The sequence below is a fragment of the Apteryx mantelli genome, chromosome 8 (genome assembly GCF_036417845.1).
Source record: "Apteryx mantelli isolate bAptMan1 chromosome 8, bAptMan1.hap1, whole genome shotgun sequence".
Lineage (NCBI taxonomy): Eukaryota > Metazoa > Chordata > Aves > Apterygiformes > Apterygidae > Apteryx > Apteryx mantelli.
This window is the reverse complement of record NC_089985.1, coordinates 12,802,178-12,824,075: the sequence shown is the minus strand read 5'-3', so window position 1 is coordinate 12,824,075 and position 21,898 is coordinate 12,802,178. Positions and strand designations below refer to the sequence as shown.

The following is a 21,898-nucleotide window of genomic DNA, read 5'->3' as shown; positions in this document are numbered from 1 at the left end:
AAATAACCAGATTACTACTGATTACAATTACAAAAGAGGAGCACATGCCTGTTAAGTGAGAGGAAAAAAAAACCCCAACTAATATGCACCATGAATGCTAGATATATATTGGAGGGAGGCTATATTCTTTGCATTTGAAAAAGTTTTTGTGTTGATTACTTTTTGGACTCAAGTGAAAAGGCATATGAAAGTAAGTAGTCTACTTGACACCCTGTTGCCGCCTCTGTTGTCCCAAATCCACAAACTGGAGCAACTTAAGGGTAGGTGACAAACTCGCCCTTCCTGATGAGTCAAGAAGTCTGGAGGGAGCGGAAGAGCAAAGACTTCACTGGAAAGTTGAAGCATTGTTTTCTGGCCCAGGAAGTAAGGAAAGTCCTAATGATCTTGAGCTCAGTTAATGAGAACTTCAAGAAGCCTTGTGGCACTGTTTTTCTGTCTGGAAAATGCTAATGCCAAGAAATTTAACACCATTGCTTTCAACGTTGGCAATGAATTTCTCTGTTGGAACAACTGCTGTACAAATCAATTGAGCTACACTCCACTAATCTTCTGTTAAACATGCCTGTCCCAAAAAGCAATTATTTATCAAGCTGATCAGAATAAACTTGCTTGTTCAAACCCTTAGCAGAGTGGATAGAGTGCTCATGAAATAGTATGTAGTTCAAGAATTTAAGTACCTCTGTTCTCTCATGATCTACTGACTAGAAAAAAAGCTATGATTAGTGTGATACACTCTTGCCAGCTCAGCTGCTCATGGGTCAGTGTTTCCTTCTCCCTGCTGTGCAGTTATTCCTTGCACTTCAGTCTTTTGTTTGAAGATTTCAGATACAGGTGGTAAGATCTCATTCCACAGAATGCCTGTAGCTTTGGTAATGGTCCTTTCTGCTTCTTGGTTCTGTAAGTGACCTCAAGCACTAATAAAAGTCCCTGGGGGTTGCCTTAGATACAGAGGCCATCATCACCCAAATGCTTTTTAGGTATTGGATCCCAAGCTTCTAGATATTTCAGAACTTTGGCTCTTTGGCTTGTGATCTGCTGCAGATAACTCTTGCAGTTTTTGTTCACTACCCATCTTCCAGTAACAAATTAAGGACTAAAATACAGTTCTGGCCCTTTGACCTCTCTGAAGCTGGCTTAGCAGTCAGTTCTTCATAGAGCTTCTGGGGTGGGTGTTCTAGACTGAAAACCTATAGAGAAACCTGAAGAATTACAATGCTGAAGTTACAAGATGCTGTATCTAATGATTTAAAGTTTTTATCAAAGATTGCTCTAGCTAGGAACTGAAAAAATTACATGTGTCCATCAGTGTATGGAAACTATCTGAAACTGATGTAAGCACTGAAAAGAACAGAGCTGAAGTCTGGAGTTCATAAATAGCTGAATGTATTTGTAAGGAAGTGAAGCTACTGGCCTCCTTGTTTTTGTAGTCTTTCCTTCATAATGCTGCAAATGGAGAATGGAAGGTCATGTGAGCATTCCAGTGCTACTGCTAGTTCACACATCTTGTAAGCTGAAGCTTTTTTTGGGAACAGAGGTAGGTAGAAGACCTGGACAGCAAGTTCAACAGTACAGTATCTGTGCATTGGTTATATGGTTATTCTTTCATACATGTTTATGAAGATTTAAAGGGTAGTAAGGTTCCAAGGGCCTCTGTCATAAGATGCATTATAAAGTTGGAAATATAGTGATGCATGGGATCAACTTCACCTGCAATTGCTGATAACCAAGTACTAGATGTTAAGACTCACTCTAGTCTTATCTACCTCAAGGTGTAAGGATGCTCCTGACTTTATCATTTCTCTGTTCAGTTTCATGTTTCAATGCACTGAATCACACCTTGCCAGTGCCAGTGATCCCAGGCCTCAGGTTAGATTTTTTTTTTTGAATGTGTATTTTTGTCTGATTGTAGGAAATTGAGCAGTATGAGTCACATCAAAGAGTTCCCAAAACGAGAAATGAAGATAAGGTTTTCTGGCTCCTGGCATTTTGCTCCAGACAGAGTGGAGACTATCTCAGGCAGCCTGAGAAATTCCAACTCCTTCTGCAGCTGTTTTTGCCTTCCTTATTCACACTTAATGAGACACACAAAGATGCTGAGGGATGAGTGTTTCCTTGAAAATTATCTTTTCTTCCTATCTAGACCTTAGGGAAAACTTGTGCATTAGACTTTTTGTCTCTGAATTTTTAAAGAATTAGTGTTTCAAATTCTTGTCCAAACAGGAAACATCTTCATTTACTACTGGCACCAAACTCCCTTTCCCCTCAAGGCTCGCTACAGCACTTATTCTTCCTCTTCTGCTTTCCTCTTCTACTGAGTGTTACTGTGGGTGAAGCTGGTTGGTTCCCCCCCATGACTTCAAGATTTCTGGTAGTTTTACAGCTCTTTGCCATGTGATAAATTTCTGTTGTATAACCTACTTTGATATAAGTACTTCTGAAATGTTTTCATTTTTTAGTGACAAATATACCTACTATTAGAGCGATGGAACTGGATTACTCGGAGGTAAAGTCTCTGGTTTTGTCTGTTGACATGAAGGTATCATTAAAATGTAAAAAGGAAGACTGGGACTTAGAAATATATAGATGCAGGTATAATCTTATAATGTAGATTAAAAAAACTAGTCTTTAATGAAGACATGGAAAATGGGGATCTCCCTTTCTATCTTTCTATATGGCTATACAAATCTATATCTCTTTACATGTATGTATTGAGGCTACCCAAGAACCTACCATGTCTTGCATTTATCTCATTTTTGTGATTCTAGCAAGTTCAACAGACTTTTACCTCATTTAAAATCTTTTCCCACTGTCTCCCCTTTTCATAAGCTACTGATAAAATCTTGACATATTTTTTTTTTCAAACCAAGTCTAAAAAAATCTCTAATGGAAAGCTAGACCCTACAAAACTCCTGCTCTAGCACTTCACTACCTTCATATTTTGAAAACTTTCCTTTAAAACTATCACTGCAAATTAATCCAACTATTTCTTGTTATATACCAAGCAGACATGGAGAAAAGTTCATTGTGTTTTTCCTAAGTACATCTTATAAGTTTATAACATCTAAAATACCTTTTAGCTTTTGGAAGACTATCTAGATTTTTCCCTTCTATCTATTCCTTTTTCAGGGGAGGAGAACCAAAACAAACAACAAAAAACAACTAAATGCCTTCAGTGTTTCCACATGGCCGTATTTTCTGAATGTGTATTACTTGAACTATGATCCATAGAAACTGATAGTTCATAAAATTAGGTTATCTACAATATGCTTGCACATCAGACAAGCATGCATTTCCAGGTAAGGAAACAAAATGTGTATGTGTAAGAAATAAAATTAGTAAATGAATATTAATTTTTGTGTAGTTTCTTTCTTTGAAAATAAAGAGTACAAGTTGTCAAGATTGAGATGGCCCTTTTTTCTTTTCCAAAAAAGATTAAATAAGCCTCTGATCTAAAAAGTTCTAAATGTATCAATTGTGTTGCTCCTGGTTTGATTCCCTCTGTTCTGCCTATCTTTCTAAATTGAAGTAGTTAAGATTTGGGGCAATAAACAAGTTGAGACTTGGCAATGAGAGATTGAATGAAATAATTACAATTTCTAAAAATGACTTGTTTTTAAAAATGACAGCAAATCATTAACCTGTACTGAGTTTGTGAGTTGTTACAACTTCTAGGTTTTTTCCCCAAAATGCTCCTGCCTTGCCAGCAATTTCCCAGTTTACTTCTGTCTTAACTTAAAAAAAAGAAAGAAAAAAAACAAAAAAAATTGTGCTTGTTTTTGAGTTTCCTCTTATTTCTTTCAGATCATGTCTCTAATTTATCAGAATCATTATGAATTCTACATTGGTTCTTTGGAACCCTTGCGATTCCTCAAAGCTTGGTGTTATCTGCAAATTTTATAAGCATATTAATTTATATTTTGCCATCCAACATGTTAATTAGCTTAATATAGTTCAGGATAAACCCCTGCAGGGCTCATTTGTACAATTCTCTCAGATTTGCAGTGATCTTTAAATGACTACTCAAAGGGCAGTTCTTCAGCCTCTTGCATGCTCATTTTATGGTGATTTCAGCTAAGCACTATTCCTCCTGTTTGCTTGTAAGAATGTCTAATGGGATAGTATTAAAAGTCTTAATTGTAGCAAACTACAATGCGCTATTGTTTCTTTGTTACTCACTCACTTTTGGAGTACAAATGAACTAGATTGATATGACTGATTTATTCTTGGCAAATGAATGTCAGCTACTCTTGACACCTTAGTATCCTGCCGATTTTCAATGTTTTCTTTTATGTTTTTCCAGTACAGTTCTAGTATCTTCCCAGGTACTGAAGTTGGAGGTCCTGGCTTTTAGTTACCTTCCTCCTCTCTTCCTTTTAGAAGTACAGGGGCAATATTTGTTCCTCTTCAACCCTCCAGCACCTTTCCTCATTCTCTCAAGGATAATTACTAAGGGCTTGGAGATAGCTTGGCTGGATCCTTAAGTAGTAATTTGATTAAATATAATTCATCTAAATTGTCTTTAGTCTTTCCCTACTCTGACCTGTTCTCTTTTCCCATGCATAACGCTATTACAGTGAGTATCTGCTAACCTTTCTCTAAAGAAAGAAAAGACAATTAGTAGCAATGTCCTCCGTCTATTGCTCTCCTTTAAATAAGACCTGACTATTTTATTGTTGCAGTTACTCCTAATGTGTTTGTATAGCCTTTTATTCTTGCCTTCTGTCTCCTAATGGGCTATCAACTAAACTTTCCAGCTAGAAAATTAGTTGCTGTTAGATAATCCTTGTTAGAAATCACTGTTAAATCCTTAAACATTATATAAACCAGCTTCTATGGAAAGCAGTCTGTAGTGTGAAGGTCATGGTCTTTGTATTCTTAGAAATGCTAATGCTACTTTTTTTTAAATACAAGTGTGGATTTTTTTTCAATATACTGGAAAGTACCCATAGGGCAGAAAAATCGTTGTGCTCATGCTCCCTGTGGTAGATAAAGTTTATACTCTTTGAAAGCTGGGCATGGCAGGCAATAGAGACAGAAAAAAAATTAAAATTCAGTTCTAGTGTGTTGTTTAATTGTGACATTTTGTTCCTTCTGTTTTGAGGTATCTGTAAAGGAGAAAAGATGATCTAAAATTTTCTCTTTTGCTTTGAAAAAGCTGGGCTTTCACCTGTGGAAATGAAGCTCTGGAGCAATATCTATAGGAACAAGTGATCAGCAGTTCTGAAAACTGGACTTGATTTAGGCTAATGAGTCTTCTGTTCTTGTGGCAGAAGGAAAGTGGGTTAATTTCAAGGAACTATGTGTTCAGGCAGCATGAGAAGGGAGTGGACAACTGCACCAAACTCTGAAGCACAAGAAGGGGGATTCTTTATTATACTCTCAAATCAATAGGCAAAGGAAGAAAAATGTGCAAATGTGAAAAAACAATGTAAAGAATAAACCAGTAACATAAAGACCAGCTGAGGGGCAGACTGGTTGGCATATCTAGCTTGGATATCTGGAGTTCAACCTAAACAACCATATTGGAGGTAAGTTTTCCATGAAATACCTATGTAACTCAGATTCAAAACTAGCTTTAGCTCATAGGAATCCCAGTCTTCCAGAACAACAAGAGGATTTAAGTTCTTAAGTGCTTATGAGACTTTTAATAATGAGACTTTAACCTCTCAGTCATTTGGGTGATTTTGAAAATGTTTTTCAGGCTTTTTTGTCTTTCTGAACATTTTGCACTTATTTTTCATCTCTTTTATTAAAAAGAGATAAAAATAGAAGCAGTAGATGACAGGTTTCCCTGGGAAAAACCAAAAAGAGCCTCATGTCAGTGATGAACATGGGAATGCTGCCAGCAAAAAAGACAGTCGTCTTTTAGACTGGAGTTTTTACAGGGATATTGCTTTTAGTCTTTTTTCCTCCTGCTGCAGACAAGTAGTCTGACAGCCACTGTAGAGGAAGACCATTGAAAACTGTGAAACCTTCTCTTCCTTCCTGTGGAGATTCCCCTGGTGAAGTGATTCTGGTAAAGTTTTCTCCGCTGAGCTTTGGAGCTTCTGCTATGAAGAGAATGAGCACTTACCAGTAGGAAGCTCATAAAGCAATTTGAAAAAGTCTCCAAGAAAAGGTGAAACATTTTTCCCCTTCTGACACCAGACAGGATATAAGCTTGTTCTGAAGTGGTCTATTATTTCTCTGTGTGTATGATTACAACAGCTGAACAGTATCTAAGGAAAAAAAAGACTGTCCTATGGAAACTTGTTATCATTAGTTTGTATTAGAATACCACCTACAGAACCCTCATGAAATTAGGACCCACTGCATGATGTACTACACAGACGCATTAAAATACCGGTCCCCGTTCCAGGGGCTTGCAACCTGAAGATCACTGACAGAACAAAACTGTCAGACAGGAAATGTTTTAATTCTCAATTTACAGTTGAACAACTGAGGCTAAAGAAATAGCAGTCCTGATTTTCTGTGAATTCCAAGTCTATGGAAAGAGTCTGGTTGTTACAAATGAGGCTGGACCAGGCCTGCAGTCACAGAATGCATCTACAGGACAGTCAAAAATTAACTGCAACTTTCCAGAATTTCTTGATGGTTTATCTGTGATTCTAGCCATATTAGTTCACACCTGCTATAAAGTGTTCCTCTCCCTGCAAATATTCAGTATGTGTTTGTTCTGTTTCTCATTATATTCAGTAACTGTCTTTGACATACTTTCTAAGGCATCAAGTTGAAATTTATAGGAAACTCTCATATTTTGATAGTAACTGAGGCCACTTCAGAATATACTCCTTGCTAGGTCCTCTTTCCTTTGGATTCCTCGGATGGGCAGAGTTTATCAAGCTGTGGCTACTTCACAGATGTTTTACTTTTTCTACTAAGGCAAAAGTAAGTCCTTAAAACCACTTCATTTTGTTACTTGATCTGCTTGTTCTGCTGAAATATTTTATTATCGGCTCAAGTGGAGTGCTGATAGCTTTAGCTATCAAGCTGTCAGTGGTATTGATGGGCACATCTTAACATAAAAACTCACATAGGAAAAAAGTTGATATATTTCCATTCTTGGGATATTTGTTATGCTGAATTCAAAGAAAATGTGTTGTGCCTCGTCATAGTTTTGAGGAAAAGATCTGCTGTAGTAGGTATACTCCTTGGAAAGCTTTTGGTTAGTAAAGCTAACTGTTTTCCAATAAAATAGTGTTCTTCTCCCATCTGGCCCTATGAACAATGTACCAAAAGTGACAGAATAATTGGATGAAGTATATATATTTTTGTATTTCAGAGCTTTAATGAACATTCAAAGTTTCTGTAGCCTCTTGGGGCATATACATATTCAACTCCATTGTCAAGTAAGGGGAATTATATACCTTAATACCCTAGTTTGCCTTACATAGTTCAGACATTTGCTTTAAAATCCACTACAATTTTGGTAGTGATAGATGGTGATAGTTTTAAGAAGCTGTCATGTCCATTTCTTGATTCTTATGTCATTGATATGGCATCTGAATATCTACAGAAACCAGTAAAGAGCATTTCCTTTTTTACTCTGCAAGAAGTTGCATAGGTTCACTATTACAAAGAAAAATTGTGGCTGAAAATCACAGAGAGCTCCCTCTGATCAAGAAAAGCATATCCATCTATGCTAGGAGAAAAGTTGGAATCGACTCACAGGAAACTCTTAAGCTAACATTTATGCTGATATCCTGGAATTGTGTGTTTCTGTCATAAAGCTGTATAATCCAGCACTTGGCAGTTTGTCAGCACAGTGTATCTTTGTGGGAGGGCTGATATGGGAAGGGGAAGTGTCAGGCTTAATATGTGTGAGGGTCAGAACCAGGGATATTCCCAGAAAATTTTTTTTCCACATGGAATTTCCCATCTCATGGAGGGCAGGCTGCACTGAGAATAAAAGGCTGCAGTAAAGGCAAAAGGAACACACAGTCCAGACGCTTTGAGCTGAACTTCATCTTCAAGGCCATATTCAGTGACTTAGCAAAGGAAAGCAGTCACTGAAAAATATTAGAAGACTTCTATAGCGCCTGGCCATCTCAACGACAATCTGTGAGTATAAATGGAGTGTTTTATTCCATTTCATTGCTTAGCTAAGGAAAAACTGGACAGAGAATTCTGTGCTGGTGTTCCTTAAAAGCTGTCTTGACATTAAGAACTGTTTTAAATGTTGTATTTCCCCAAATGAAAATCTTATTTAATTCCTCAGTGATTTGTTAAAAAGTATATAGAACAGATAATGTAGGCAGTATTTTATATTGAATTGCAAAAAAGCAATATATGTTCTATACAAATTTATTCCTTTTTCTGGTCTTTCATAGCTGTCTGCACAAAAGATAGAAGAGAAAATTCTCAGAAACATGATTTGCTTGTGGTTCCTATCTCTTCTTGCTTATGGTAAGTGTGTATGTCCCTGTAGAAAGCTAGTTGGGTGATATTGTTAGTGTAGCTATTTTGTCTGAGCTCCAAATTAAACAGAATTTTTGAACATGAGCTAATTAGCATGAGGCTAAATTCATATAGCAAACTCTAGTTGCAACAGCATGTTTCCCTGCTCACCTGTCAGACATTAGTGGCTCACATGGTTTGCTCCAGAGCCTGCAGAACTTTGTAATCAGGCATAGTTTTACAAGCTGAAGTCCCCATACTTGATGCTGACATCCCTGTTTTGAAACTTGCCAATTAATTGTATATAAAGTAATTGCAACTACTGCCTATGCAGGTTCAGATATTGATAAGTATGGAATATTTTTAGGTCTTCAGATATTCTTCTAGAGGAGAAAAAGAGGTACCAACTTCTTGGTATCTTCTCATTCCAGGACTCACGATATTGGAGGAGGTGAATTGTTGGACCTACCATTATTCAGACACAAACATGACCTACGATGAAGCAGAGCTGTGGTGCAAAGACAAGTATACTAACATGGTTGCCGTTCAGAATAAGGAGGAAATCAGCTATCTCAATAACTTCTTACCCTTCAATCCGGGTTACTACTGGATTGGAATCAGAAAAATTAATGAGACATGGACCTGGGTTGGAACTAACAAAGAACTGACAGAAGAGGCAGAAAACTGGGCTTCAGGTGAGCCAAATGGCAAAGGGAACAACGAGGACTGTGTTGAAATCTACATCAAAAGAGGGAAGGATGACGGCAAATGGAATGATGCACAGTGTGAGAAACAGAAGGTCGCCTTGTGCTATACAGGTATGATATGAAGTCCATCCCAGTGAGCCCCTGTGGAGATGACATAGCAGGGCGTCATTTAATGTAGTCTTAAATAACTACCTGACCCTGCAAACACTTGTACACTTACTCTTAAACACAGTCCCTTGGTGGACTACTCGCAGGGCTGAAGCTGGCTGAGCTCTAAGAGCTGTATTGATCTCACCCACCTCTTAGCCCTCAGAATATTATGCATCTTTCCTAAGCAAGTCACCAGACCCTCTCTGTAATTGGTGGAGAGAAACAGGCTCTTTCAGAAAGTGATTTTCATCCCACCCTGAGATAGCTGAGACACTGCAGGTGTCTCAGCTAGCCTGCAGTGGGTTTCTCAGCTGGGTAAGAATTGCCCTTTTGGAGGCATCTGTCTCTTGGCTGATGATAGACCACTGAATTGGCTTAGACACTCTATGTGGAGGTGGCTACAGCTAGGTCAAAAAAAATCACGGTCAAGTATCTGCCGAATCAAAGCTGTAGTGAGTTGGTGAAGAATGTCCCTGTGTAGGATTTCTACCTACACCATAGTCTATTGTTCCTTTTGCATTTTAAATACTGCTGATATCTACCTGAGCACAAATGGTCATGGAGTGACCATTGCTGATTCATTTATAACTTGCCAATTTTTTTTCAGCTTCCTGCAACCCATCTCTCTGCAGTGGCCGTGGGGACTGCATAGAAACTATTAACAGTCACACCTGCCACTGTAACCCTGGATTCTATGGGCCTGAATGTGAGTTTGGTAAGATTACTCTATCTGTCTTTCCAACCAGAGATGGTCATGTTAACTAGTGTTCAGTTTGTCTGGCTTGTCAATTTACCTGCTCAGCCAGTGACTCTGACTCTGTATTTCCTTGTGTTTCTTTGAAGTTGAGACTTGTGACATCCTAAAGGAACCTGATCATGGGAGCCTGAAGTGCAGCCATCCACTGAAGAACTTCAGCTACAGCTCATCCTGCACAGTTCAGTGTGAAAAAGGCTATGAGCTGACTGGAGTGGAATCAGTCCACTGTACCTCTTCTGGGGTCTGGTCTGCCTCCCTTGCAGAGTGCAAAGGTGAGCTTCTCAAGCAGCGGTAATGAACTTTCCAGATTGTACATAGGTCTGTATACTTCAAAGTTAATCTACCAATAGATACAAACTGAGATTCTGGCCCATTCCTTTGTAATTAATTCTGTGGTGAAGGTGTTATTTTATTGCAGTGCAAAGGCCCTCCTTTGTCCCTGAAGAGGTGCAATGAGCAGGACCAATGCTACAGCCCTACCTTAGACTTTGTCCTAGAGAAAACCTTTTCTGCCCCCTTAGTAGAGAACAGGGAATGGAGGTGATACAGCCGACACTGTTCACAACAGGCTAGTTAATCCTGATTGTAGTGATTAGTTCTTGAAGTGTTCAGCTTAAAATAAGCTACCATTTGGAGCAAACAGCATCAAACATGTATCAACAAGCAGCAGTCACACTGAAAATTTTCAATTGTAACCAGCTACTGTGAACTGCAGATGAATTTACAGCCAATCCATTTAACGGTCTTCCACTTTGAGATCCTCCAGCTCTTGTGCACCTTCTGAAATGGCAGGATCGTAGGTCTCTTCAACTCTGTTTTGATGCATTGGATATGCTGCTAGGTTTCAGGAGAACTTTTCCAGTTTCTCCCAAGCTAAACTCAATTCTCTTGTGCTTTCAGCTGTGACCTGTCCTGCTTTGGAAATGCCTGCTCATGGTTTTGTGAATTGCTCCCATTCCTCTGTGGAGCTCAGCTGGGGTGCCACCTGCGAGTTCACCTGTGAGGAAGGGTTTACCCTGACAGGACCAGCCATGCTGCAGTGTGGGTCTTCTGGGGCCTGGGACAGGCAGCAGCCAGCTTGTGCAGGTACCTTTCTTTATGCCTGTTTGTCTGGGTGGTGGAGATGGAGCTGTCAGTACTGGAATGCTGGATTCCTGAGGCATCTGTGCTGACTGCTGTTGTGATCTGTTGCAGCTGTGAGATGTGAGGCTGTAACCTGGCCAGAAGAAGGCTTTGTGAGCTGTGAGGATGCTCCTGCAGATCTCACCTACCGCTCACGTTGTGATTTCCACTGCAGTGAGGGCTATGTTCTGCAGGGCCCATCCAGTGTCCAATGCATGGCACAGGGGCAGTGGTCAGAGCCATTCCCAAAATGCAAAGGTAAGACTTGCTGGGTTGGAACTTACTGGTTTTTTTAACTGTGCAACACACTGAAATCCCTGCTCCCTGAGGCTCCTGGGTCAGCTCTGCCAGTATCCAGGACTGACTGGGTTTGCAAAGTGATATCATAGCCCACAGAGGTCAGCTCCAGGCAGGGCACATCATCTTGTCTAGCTTGGAGCAGGCCAAGAAAAACTCTTCTCCAAGCTAACTCTGTGCTGTCTCTTGTGCTTTCAGCTGTGACCTGTCCTGCCTTGGAAATGCCTGCTCATGGTTTTGTGAATTGCTCCCATTCCTCTGTGGAGCTCAGCTGGGGTGCCACCTGCGAGTTCACCTGTGAGGAAGGGTTTACCCTGACAGGACCAGCCATGCTGCAGTGTGGGTCTTCTGGGGCCTGGGACAGGCAGCAGCCAGCTTGTGCAGGTACCTTTCTTTATGCCTGTTTGTCTGGGTGGTGGAGATGGAGCTGTCAGTACTGGAATGCTGGATTCCTGAGGCATCTGTGCTGACTGCTCTAGAAATCCAATTAGCTAATGGCAGTTAACTTTATTAGTTAATAGTTGATTTACAGCTACTAATAATACCTATAAAATGATCCTGTTAATTTTCTCCCAGATATTTGAACTCTAAGACACTTTAGGGAAAGAGCATCGAAAGAACATTTGTTCTGGCAAGATAATGTAAATTAATCCTTAAAAATACTGTGTACATTTACTAATGCAAAGAACAGGGCTGAAGATGGGAAAGTCCTTAATGCTTTATTAACCATTAATACTTCTTTCTGTATTTTAGTTGTACAGTGTGCACCACTGAGCTCTCCTGAGAAAGGCTTTGTGGACTGCTTACATGGTGCTGGGAACTTCACGTACAGCACAGCCTGCCACTTTAGCTGCATAGAAGGATGGAAGCTGAATGGCTCTCATGTTCTTGAGTGCAGTCATTCAGGAAACTGGAGTGCCAGTCTGCCCACATGTGAAGGTATCTTACCTGGGACTAGCCACGGAGGTGGCACTGGGTTTCTAATCAAATGAGGAGGTATGGAAGGGTGGATCAGATATGCCAACCAGTGAGTTTGAAATTATAGTGCAGTCCACAAAGAAAGAAGCCCAGCAAAATCTCTCAATATGCTGCTTGAAAATAGGGAAAACAAAACCCAATTCCTAAAAGGCCTTGTTGAAAAATCTTGATTTCATATCAAGAACAAGCCCCCAAGCTGGTTGGTTTGATTTTTAGTTAAAATATTTCTAGTGCTGAGCATTTGCCACATTAACAAAGAAGTCTTTCTAGAGAAGCATAACCTCATGGTTTAAAATCTATATTCAGAGTCTGTTGATTTGGTCTGATAGTTCTTTCCCCTCCCCCTGCTCCCCCCCCCCCCCGAATTTCTCAGCCAAAGGCCTCACAGTGCTCTTCTAACAAAAGTTTTAATTTTATAGGGCAGAAGTCTCAGCCTTGCCTTCCCATCCAAGGCAGTAAGAGCTCTGCCACTGACTTCAGTGGGAACATACTTGGGCCCACCTGGAGTGCCTTTGCTTGAAGTCCTAAGAGCTCAACCCTGCTTTATTTACTTGGACAGAGTTTAGACCCTTGAATAACTTCATTGATTTCAATGGGACTCTTTGAAGAGGAAGACACTCCAGAAGAAATCAAAATATAGTATGAACCAAAACAAAATATAAGATGAGCACAAATTGTCATCTGAGGCTGGAGGTTAGGCAGAACCTCATAGCTAGCTTGTTACCTTGCTATTGCTTTGGCAAAGGTGAATAATTTTTAGTATGCAGCTTTTCACCTTGTGTACAGGATTTGTCCTGTCTCAGCAAGAGAACTCAGGTGACAAGCAGCAATTCTGATTCTTTAGGAAGAACACTTGGAAAAGGAAGAAGTAGAAAGGACTTCAAAGACCTCACATGTCTCTTAATCTCACTGAAACATTTTTCATTTTTTTAGCTTCTGAACAAGTCAGCTATCTCTCTGTGGGCATTGCAGCCACAAGTGCCTCTCTGTTGTCCACAGCATCTTTCCTCCTTTGGCTTGCAAGACGTTTTCGAAGAAAAGGTGAGCAGTTGGATGGGATCAACTGATTTTATTTACCTGCCTGAATTTTTCACTGGGGAGTGGAGTAGAACCATTGACTTTTCTGAAGAAGTGAAAATTCCTATATTAAGCCAATTCCAACTTTTTTTTTTCAAGAAGCCTGTATATATGCTGCTTTTGGATGACAATTAAATCAATAAGATTAAAAAAAAATCACTTAAGAAAATAAGAATTATGGGAGGAAAAAGCAACAGTACAATTCATCAGCAATTACTGCCAGGAAATGTGAATGGGAAGTTGAGATGGGGCTAATGACAACACAGTAACAACTGGCTGTTAGATTGGTTGCTAGATCAATGGCTTTTTGTCAAATATTCAGAAATGAGAGGTTTTTAGCAGAAGAAAATTTGCATGAAGGGACTTTCATCTTGAAATGCTAATGCTTTTTCTTATTCTTCTTGCAGGAAAGAAATATACTCCTTCCAGGTAAGCTGTGTCTCAAAAAGCAGCATGAGAAACATTGCAGTAATTCTTTGCTAAAATGCATTTGATATAGAACAGCTGTCACTAAAGTACCTTTCATTTCTGTTTTATAGTAGCTGTCAGAGCCTCACCACTGAAGGTAGTTTCCAGAGTGTTGGCCAGAATGTCTAAATCCAAATGTTTCAGGTAAGCTCATAAGATAGCTGCACTCACAATTTCTCTTCCTGTTAATCACAGAAGCAATCAGAGCTTTAATTTCTATAGAGTTGCAGAAATGGGAATATGTGCTTTGGGGTACTTAATATCTATCTCAGCATAGCATGAAAGTTCCTAAAGAGACTGATAGATTTATTGATTCAGAAATGATTGTTCAGCTTGTCAAAGAATGATTGTGCTAAGCTTCTGTCTATCCACATATGATATTAGAAATACTTTTGTACATTTTTACTACCTGCCACATACAAAACTGCTCTGAAATGAGAGCAAATACAAATCTGTGCCAGTTCTCCAATTTAGAGGAGTTTTGTTCTCTCTGCAGGAATTGAAGCCATCTTTACTTATGTCTCAGATTTATAGGAAATGAAACTGCATGAAGATCAGCAGCTGTCCGGATGCTTTTACCTCTTGCTGACAAGATGATTCACCTTGTTTATTACTAAGGCTTTGACTAGGACTTGAGTTTTGAACTCAAGCTGTCTGATATTTTCATTGAAGACAAACAAGCAGAGGGCAAAACTCTGGCCCTCTGGCAAAATGCAGTCCACCTTCAGTCACGCATTTGTTTATAACTGGGAGTTTGCCATCTCTTCTCCAAATGGTGAGCAAACAGTAAGCTGCTTTGTAAAGAGGAGGCTGGTTTCTCCTCTGGACTACTTGAAGGTACCTAGGTGAGGTGAAGACATGCATTATTTCCCTTCACTTACTACACTGCTGGAGAGGTCTCCTCTGGAGACATGTGGGTTATATTTGCAGAAACAAAATAATTAGGATGAAAAAATATTGAATTACTTTGAAGCCTTTGATCTGGCTTATTGTTGAAGTCTGTTTATTTTAACAGGATATCAATAAATATGCCTGTGACAATATGGGCAGTTGTTTGGATTTCTGCTGCATGTCCTAGAAAGATTTTGGACTTTAAACTCTTGTTGTAGCAGCACTAAGTGTTAGTGTTTATTCTAGGTACTCTGGTTTCTGAATGCAGCAAGTAGATCTGAAATGTTCTCATCCCAATGGGATTATGCACTGTAATATAAGTGTTTATATAAATATTTAATTTCTTGTGCATTTTGATTACTGTGGGTATTTTTGTACTGTTTAACTGTAGAAGTATTGTAAAATATCTGTCCCTGAGTAGGTCTGTGGCTGTTGAGCTGGACCTGGGTAACTTTAAAATAAATCAAAGGGTTTTTTTTAAGGATTTCCTGCCAGTATATTATTTGCAAATAAAATGGAAGCCCTGTTTTTTTTTGTATATTGCAAGTATGCAATGAAGTATAAAGAACTTAATCATTAAGGTCTTAGGAAAGGACTTTAAGTGAGAAATGTCTTAAGTTATATTTAAATTATAATCATAAATTAAACAGATGTTTGACTTAATCTGATGTGTATTGTCATATTTGTAATAGTATTTGATAAAGTGTTTTAAATGTAATACACTCTTTTTGGAAACTTTCATCATTTTGGTGATTTGTCAGCTTTGTGGATACAGCTTCAGTAGCAAAATGTGGTGAGGAAGACGACTGGCAAAATAGCAAGGCTGTGGGGGCTTGCTTCCTTATGTAGCTTTCCGTTTTCTCATAGCAGTCAAGGAAAGGTTAGCCAGCAGATGGCACTGACTGCATGGGAGCCAGCACAGCCAGAGCTGGATCCCAAACTGGTATCTCCAGTCCTGAAAGGAAGGAGGAAGGCTGAACTGTCCTGTAAAGCAGGTGCCTTGGCTAGCAGTGAGCTCAGACATGCTCAGGAGGAACAGGAGAGCAGAAAGTTGGTGACTTGGGTGAAGAGCTAGCAAGCCCAAACCCTCAGGTCTTTTGCAGCCCTGCCTGCTGGGAAGTTAGAGGAGGGCTGAGAGAGCCTGTACCAGCAAGCAGGAGCATGGCTCTGGAGGTGGGTGGCAACTCCTATCCTGGGACCTCTGCTTCCACCTTGGCTTGAACTGTAACCAAGGAGACTGTGCTGGACCAGCAATGTTCAGATATTGGTAATGGCTAGGCACTGCTGTGGCTGCCTTCCTCAGCCCCAGATGTAGCCAAGGAAGCTGTGCTGTGGCCTCCATAGCCATGGGCAGGAGCCAGCACTTGGTAAAAACATGAGGCTTCGTGAGGCAATGCCCAAGAGAAGCCACCAGGCCTGTGAGCAAGGGTGTGTCTTAGGAGATGCTGCACTGCAACAGACAGGGCCCATTACTGTTTATCCCAAACAGATTAACAAACTGAGGACAGCTGCCAGCATGTCCCCTGCCTTGACAAGGTGGGGCCCAACCATGTGAGCAGATGTAGAGCAATAATCCTTCAGGTTCCCTGAGGGGAGGTAGGAGATTAGCCTGAAACACCCTGCTCTGAATCCCTGCAGGAGCTGTTCTGAGAGCTAAACCGCATGTGTCCCCCAGCCTGTCCTTGTTATTGTCCTCTGTGTGCAGCCCCCAGCATCCTCTGGAGAGAGCCCCTCTGGCCTGTATGGCTCCCACACTGGTGTAGTTGAGGCAGCCCAGCTCCTCCTTTCCCACAGAGGGGAGCAGAGCTTGTGCTTCTGGCAGCTTTTCTTTGCTCCTTTTCCTGGGGTCTTACGGGGATTTTGTCACCAGAAAAGAAACTTTAAAATTGTTCCCCTCTTTCTCCACATCTCATATGACTTCTAGTGGCAGCAGGACCGAGACCACATTTGGACAGGATTGGTCTTTCATTTCTCCCATTTTCATGGCAAATATCACCCAGGCCAGATAAAGACTCCCTGAAGGGGGTCCCCTTCCCTCCAGTGACTTGCAGGCTACAGCTGTCCTTATAATTACCACCAGTTGGCCCTACCCATGCTTGTCCAGGCATTCTGATTCTTAGCCCTGTCCTGGGCACTGTTTGTTTCCTGCTTCAGGACAAATTGCCAGTCATGATGACATGGCAGGTCCAGGCCTTTAGTATCTTTGGGAAGTCTCTCTTTTTTTTTTTTTTCTTGGAATGGATGTGTCTGTCTTAGTGACCATGAACACAGCTCTTTTATTGTTTGTTATGCATCTAGGACCCTCTTTGGAAACGATGGCCTTCAGATAATGACCAAGGGGATGCATGTTGCCAGGCAGTCGTTTAGTAACTCCATTGTTTCACTGCAATGTGGTGCCATGCAGCCATGGCCACGAAAGGACCACAGAGTCTTTGCTGGGGGAACTTTCCTCATTTCCTGTTGCTCCATTTCCCTTAAATTCCCCAGCTCTAACTGGGCCATTGGCATTGTCCAGAACAGAATCTGTGTTTTGGCTGGCATCTTGGTTCAGAGCAGATATCTGCTTGTGCCGTGACCTATGGAAGCTATGAAGGTGACATTAACTGGGAGGCACGGATGTCCTTTTGCAGCTCTGCGTGTTTGCTGTTTGGCAAGAGGATGGTTTTTGTGGTGCAATTTAGTGTATTCCCCATGAGCTGAGCTACCAGGTGGCTTTAGCGTTTTACACCTGCAGTCTGACAGAAGGGGAGTTAGAAACAAACTTCACAAATCCTCCAAGACAGACTGGTAGCATTTGATTTGGGGTAGGTGCCTCCATATCTAACATGCCCTTGGTGATATCAGCTTAGTTTGTGCCTTCTATTTTCAAAAGCAATTAGCTATCAGACAAGTGGTCTTTTACCAGGGCCTGGCTGGAGTTGCCTTCCAGAGCTCTGATTTCCAAGAGTTAGACTGGATCCAGCATTTGGCCAGCAGTTCTAAACTCACAAAGGTAGGTCACTGCTACAGGCTTTGGAGACTGCAACTCCTTGCAGTGATTTGCGTGCTTTGCTAAGGACTTGGCAGCAGGACTTTGAAGCAGGAGCTCCCACAGGAGTTGGAGTTGTGATCAAATCACTAACTTGCTCAGATCCTGCTCTGGGAGCTGTCAGAGGATATTAGGGCCAGGAGGCCAGATTGCAACATGCAATGTCTGTGCAATACTTACACACTCAAGCCCTCTCTGAGTCTGGTTTCTGCCCTGAGTCTCACTCAGGTTTGGATTCCCCTGATTCTTGCAGGGGGCTGGCTCCCTCTTCTTGGCTTGAGCATGCTGCTAACACGAGCAGGAGTCTTCAGCCCATGGGCCTGGAGGAGCAAGTTTCCTTGGCTGGGGACAGAGATGACTGCAATGTGCCCTGGGAGCCGTGCCCTGGGAGTCATAACTCATGTCAAGCAAGAAGCAAAGTGTGGGATTGCCCACAGACAGGCAGGCAGTCCTTCTGTTGGTAGTGGGCAGCAGAAGCTTGGTAGAGGGTAGAGCAGCAGGCATTATGGCCCAGCACTTCACAGCATTTGCACAATCGCATTGAGCTACTAGAGGGGTCCCAAGCCTAGTGTATGGCCTCTCTCACGCACGTCCTTAGGGTGGAACAAGCAGAATTGCAGGTTAGATTTGGCCTGTACAGTCAAAACTTGCTAGATAGTTACCTGCTAGAGACTGAGTACCTGGCGCTATTAAATCTCACCTGGGAGAAAGGCAGACTTGTTCACCTGTGGCTCCAGTGGAGAGAAAGAAATCCACAGTCCAGAAAGTGCTTCCACAGCTGATGGTGGCCAATGCTTTTTCCAGCTCAGAAAAGCTAGTTCCAGGAACAGGACTGTGTGCAAAAAGCACAAATACCTGCTCAATAAGGCAACAGATGCCCCCGGGCAGCTGCCAGCAGATTTTTTACCTGCCTTCCAACTTCAGGGAAGGACGTTCCCTGAAAAGCCCAACAGTTGCTTTGACTTTCAGTCTGGGCCAAGTGGGACCTTCATCAACTTCTCGCCTCACCAGCTGCCATGAAAGCAGCGTTGGCAGGTGTGAAATTGCAGGTGACTTGCTTGCTTCTGGCACTCCAGTGCTGTCATTTTGGGCTTTTGACAGCCTCTGAGTGGGCAGGAGGAGGGGACCAGACTAAATCTATGCCTGCTGGAGCAGGCCTGGATTGTGGAGCACTTGGGTGGAAGGAAAAGGGTTAAAGGGAAGACAGGAAACACTTTGTTCAGGGCTTATTCCACTGAGCTATTTCTGGGAAAGGAGGGGCTGCAACTGGGCAGGGTGTTTTCTCTTTGTCATCTTGGGAAATCAAGCCCAGTTTGGCCTAAACTGAAAGGGAAATACAGCACAGCCCACACTGCATGAACCAGTGACACCCCCGCTTCACCTTATCTCACGTCAGTGCAAACAAGTCAGACAATGTGAAAACCAGACACGGTGAAATTCTGGGTTTACATGAATAACCAAGATGCTCCATGGGGAAAATGGTTTTATCAGGAAGACAGTGGGGATATTACTAGAAAGTCTTATCCCAAAAGCTTCCTAGGACTGCCCCCCAGTCCTGGTTGTATTCCCTTTCCTTCTCATGCCTCAGCTGATGTGGGGGATCCTGGGGCCATCAGAGCGGAGAGCAGGACAGGCTGTCTGTGCCACAGGGCTGTTCCCACACTGGAGTCTGATCTGGATGGCCCCTGAAGGCAGTAGGGGAGAGCTCTGCAAATGAGTTAGGATCTGCTGACTCAATGTTAGATAATGGAGAAGGAGAAGATCTTTGCCACTTTGGAGCTAGCTGGTTTTGACCCAGACAGGCCCTGCAAGCAATCAGTTGTAGCAGAAATTCTACTCTCTAAGAAACACTTGTGGAAGAAAACTCACCTGCTTCAGTAACCTCTTGCAACTGAAGGCAGATTTAGTTGAAGAACTTGATGGTGACGGGAGAATCATCTTGGAGTCATGCAGGACCGGAGCAGGGAGACAAACAGCCTGCACTCTCTGCTGCTCTACCTCCTTTCCGGGAGCGGAGAACAGCTCCAGCTCTGCTTCACAAGAGGCTACTTGCAAGATCCTGAGCTTGAAGGAAGTCTCTGGTCGTGGAGGCAAGCAGTGAGGGATGCTTAACTGCTAGAGGAGGGCAATGTAACACTTCCCAGGCAGAGTGTGGGTCCTGGATGAAGGTAAAGTCCCTGCCCATTCAGTCTTGCACTACCCCGAGGAGCAGGGATTGCTGAGCTTACTGACAGCTGACCATCCCCTCTGCTAACCGAGCAGCTGAAATACCAAGGCTGCATTTTGACCACCCAGCACTATGTCCAAACCCCAGCTGATCGGTTAAGCAATGGCCAAATAATTGTCTCAAGAGGTTTGTTATGCTGAGGATAGGAAAGATGCTTCCCTCAGAGTCTGACTGTCATGAATCACGTCCCCACAGGACAGACCTTCTTCCTCTCCAGCACTGGATATTTGCTGTGATTCAGTTTTCTCATCACTGTGCCTTTCTAGTAGTTGTGTATCTTCTAGCACAGGTAAAAGCATAGTTTTACGCATGGAACCAGCACTGCTGGTTCTTCCTGGGATCTCACAGCCCATCCCCTCCAGTGGTGGAGCCTTGGGGACCCTCCTTGCCTGCCACCTATGCGGTTCTCCTTGGCTTTTGGCCTTAAAAAGCTTTTGGGATGCCAACTGTGAAGGTCATGACCACCCTGAAAAAATATCAAGTAGGAGAACCAGTATCCTAGGGAAACCTATGGCCATAGGCACATGCAAAGAGTAAACAGAGTGGCCCCAAACAGGTCTTCATGCATATCTGAAACGTGCTATTTGAGCATGCAAGCCTGGCTAAGGGTGGAATCCCCCCCAGCAAGGAAGACCCTTGGAAAATACTGCTCCTTTTCCTTTATTTCCATGGCAAATCCAAGCTTCTGATTTACAAAAAAGACAAAAAAAAAAAGGCGCTTGCCTGGCTGTGTAGGTGCCTGACCGGCTGCACTGTTGCCTGCTGCCCTGGGCAGGGGAGGGGGCTGAATGGCAGGGACAGCATGTCCATCAAGGCGAGCGCGCCTGGATAGTCTCAGGCAATGCATGGTCAAGGGCTCACGGATTACACAACCTTGGGAAGCAAAGCTCCCACGTCTTCGCATGTCCTTATTGGACATCTTCCAGAGATGGGAAGAGTTTCCTATACAGAAACACTGGATTCCTCCTCTTCCCAGCTTTGCCCGTGCAGGAGGTTTGGCATGCTGAGAAGTGAATGGACATTTTAACCCCCCTGGTTACTAGAGCAACTCGTTCCCCCCTCATCTGACCTTTAGCAACACGACGCTATCAAACTCCCGTGTCTCTGGTGGGAGCCTCATCGCACGACAGGAATGATTTGACCTTGGAGGCTGTGAGTGCCGTGCAGCTCCATCTGCCAGGGCACAAGCAGCCTGGACACATGGGCTGGAGGAAGAGCTGGGCAGAGCAAACGTGCCTGAAGCCAGGGTGCAAGGCTGCTTGAGTTATTGCAAGTGGTGCAAGCCCTTTAGCCTGGTTTCCCAGGGAAATGTCCTCCAAGTCAGTCTGGACCTGCCTGTCTGCCATTTCCCCCCTAATTCGTGGTCGGCTTGCAATGCCATCTGACACAGGCTGAGTTATCAAACTTATGGAGCACCTGCAAGTTTGGGGGAGATAGGACCTGGGATGAGGCGAGAGACAGGGAGCTGCGTGCCCACGAAGGGAATGGTGGCACTTTGCATTGTGCGGGTAATTGATAGAGCTGCAGTGAATCTTGCATGCACAGCTTTAACATCCTCTTCACACAGAGTTTTCTTGGGCAGGTGGTTTATTTGCACTAAAGCCATTTGCCTGAACACATTTGTCACACTGTTCTTTTGAACTGGGGTAGCAGGATATTACTGCTGAGGTCGGTAGAGATTGGTCTGGTTCATTTTCTTTCCCCCCCATTAGCTCTTTCACTGGGAATATTCAGAGCCCTGTTTAATTTGCCCTGCCTGAGCAGAGGGTTTAGTTTCTACCTGGTGTTATAAAATCCCA

The 21,898-nt window shown here is 42.5% G+C and overlaps 1 protein-coding gene across 1 annotated transcript; it reads left to right on the top strand.

Annotated features, from left to right (window-relative positions):
- The first annotated feature begins 8,369 nt into the window (after positions 1 to 8,369).
- SELE (selectin E) lies at positions 8,370 to 15,363 on the top strand. The gene is made up of 12 exons (XM_067300431.1): positions 8,370 to 8,406; positions 8,829 to 9,215; positions 9,862 to 9,969; positions 10,098 to 10,283; positions 10,912 to 11,097; positions 11,206 to 11,391; positions 11,629 to 11,814; positions 12,184 to 12,369; positions 13,342 to 13,449; positions 13,893 to 13,914; positions 14,025 to 14,097; positions 14,480 to 15,363. The coding sequence occupies exons 1-11, from the start codon at positions 8,370 to 8,372 to the stop codon at positions 14,080 to 14,082; spliced, it is 1,650 nt and encodes a 549-aa protein (XP_067156532.1). The 3' UTR covers positions 14,083 to 14,097; positions 14,480 to 15,363.
- Positions 15,364 to 21,898: the final 6,535 nt, after the last annotated feature.

Bases quoted from the DNA above. Each gene is read 5' to 3' on its own strand.
- SELE (XM_067300431.1), top strand. From the start codon at position 8,370: ATGATTTGCTTGTGGTTCCTATCTCTTCTTGCTTATG. The intron at 8,407-8,828 runs GTAAGTGTGTAT...TTCTCATTCCAG, and splicing joins CCTATCTCTTCTTGCTTATG to GACTCACGATATTGGAGGAG. The intron at 11,098-11,205 runs GTACCTTTCTTT...GATCTGTTGCAG, and splicing joins GCAGCAGCCAGCTTGTGCAG to CTGTGAGATGTGAGGCTGTA.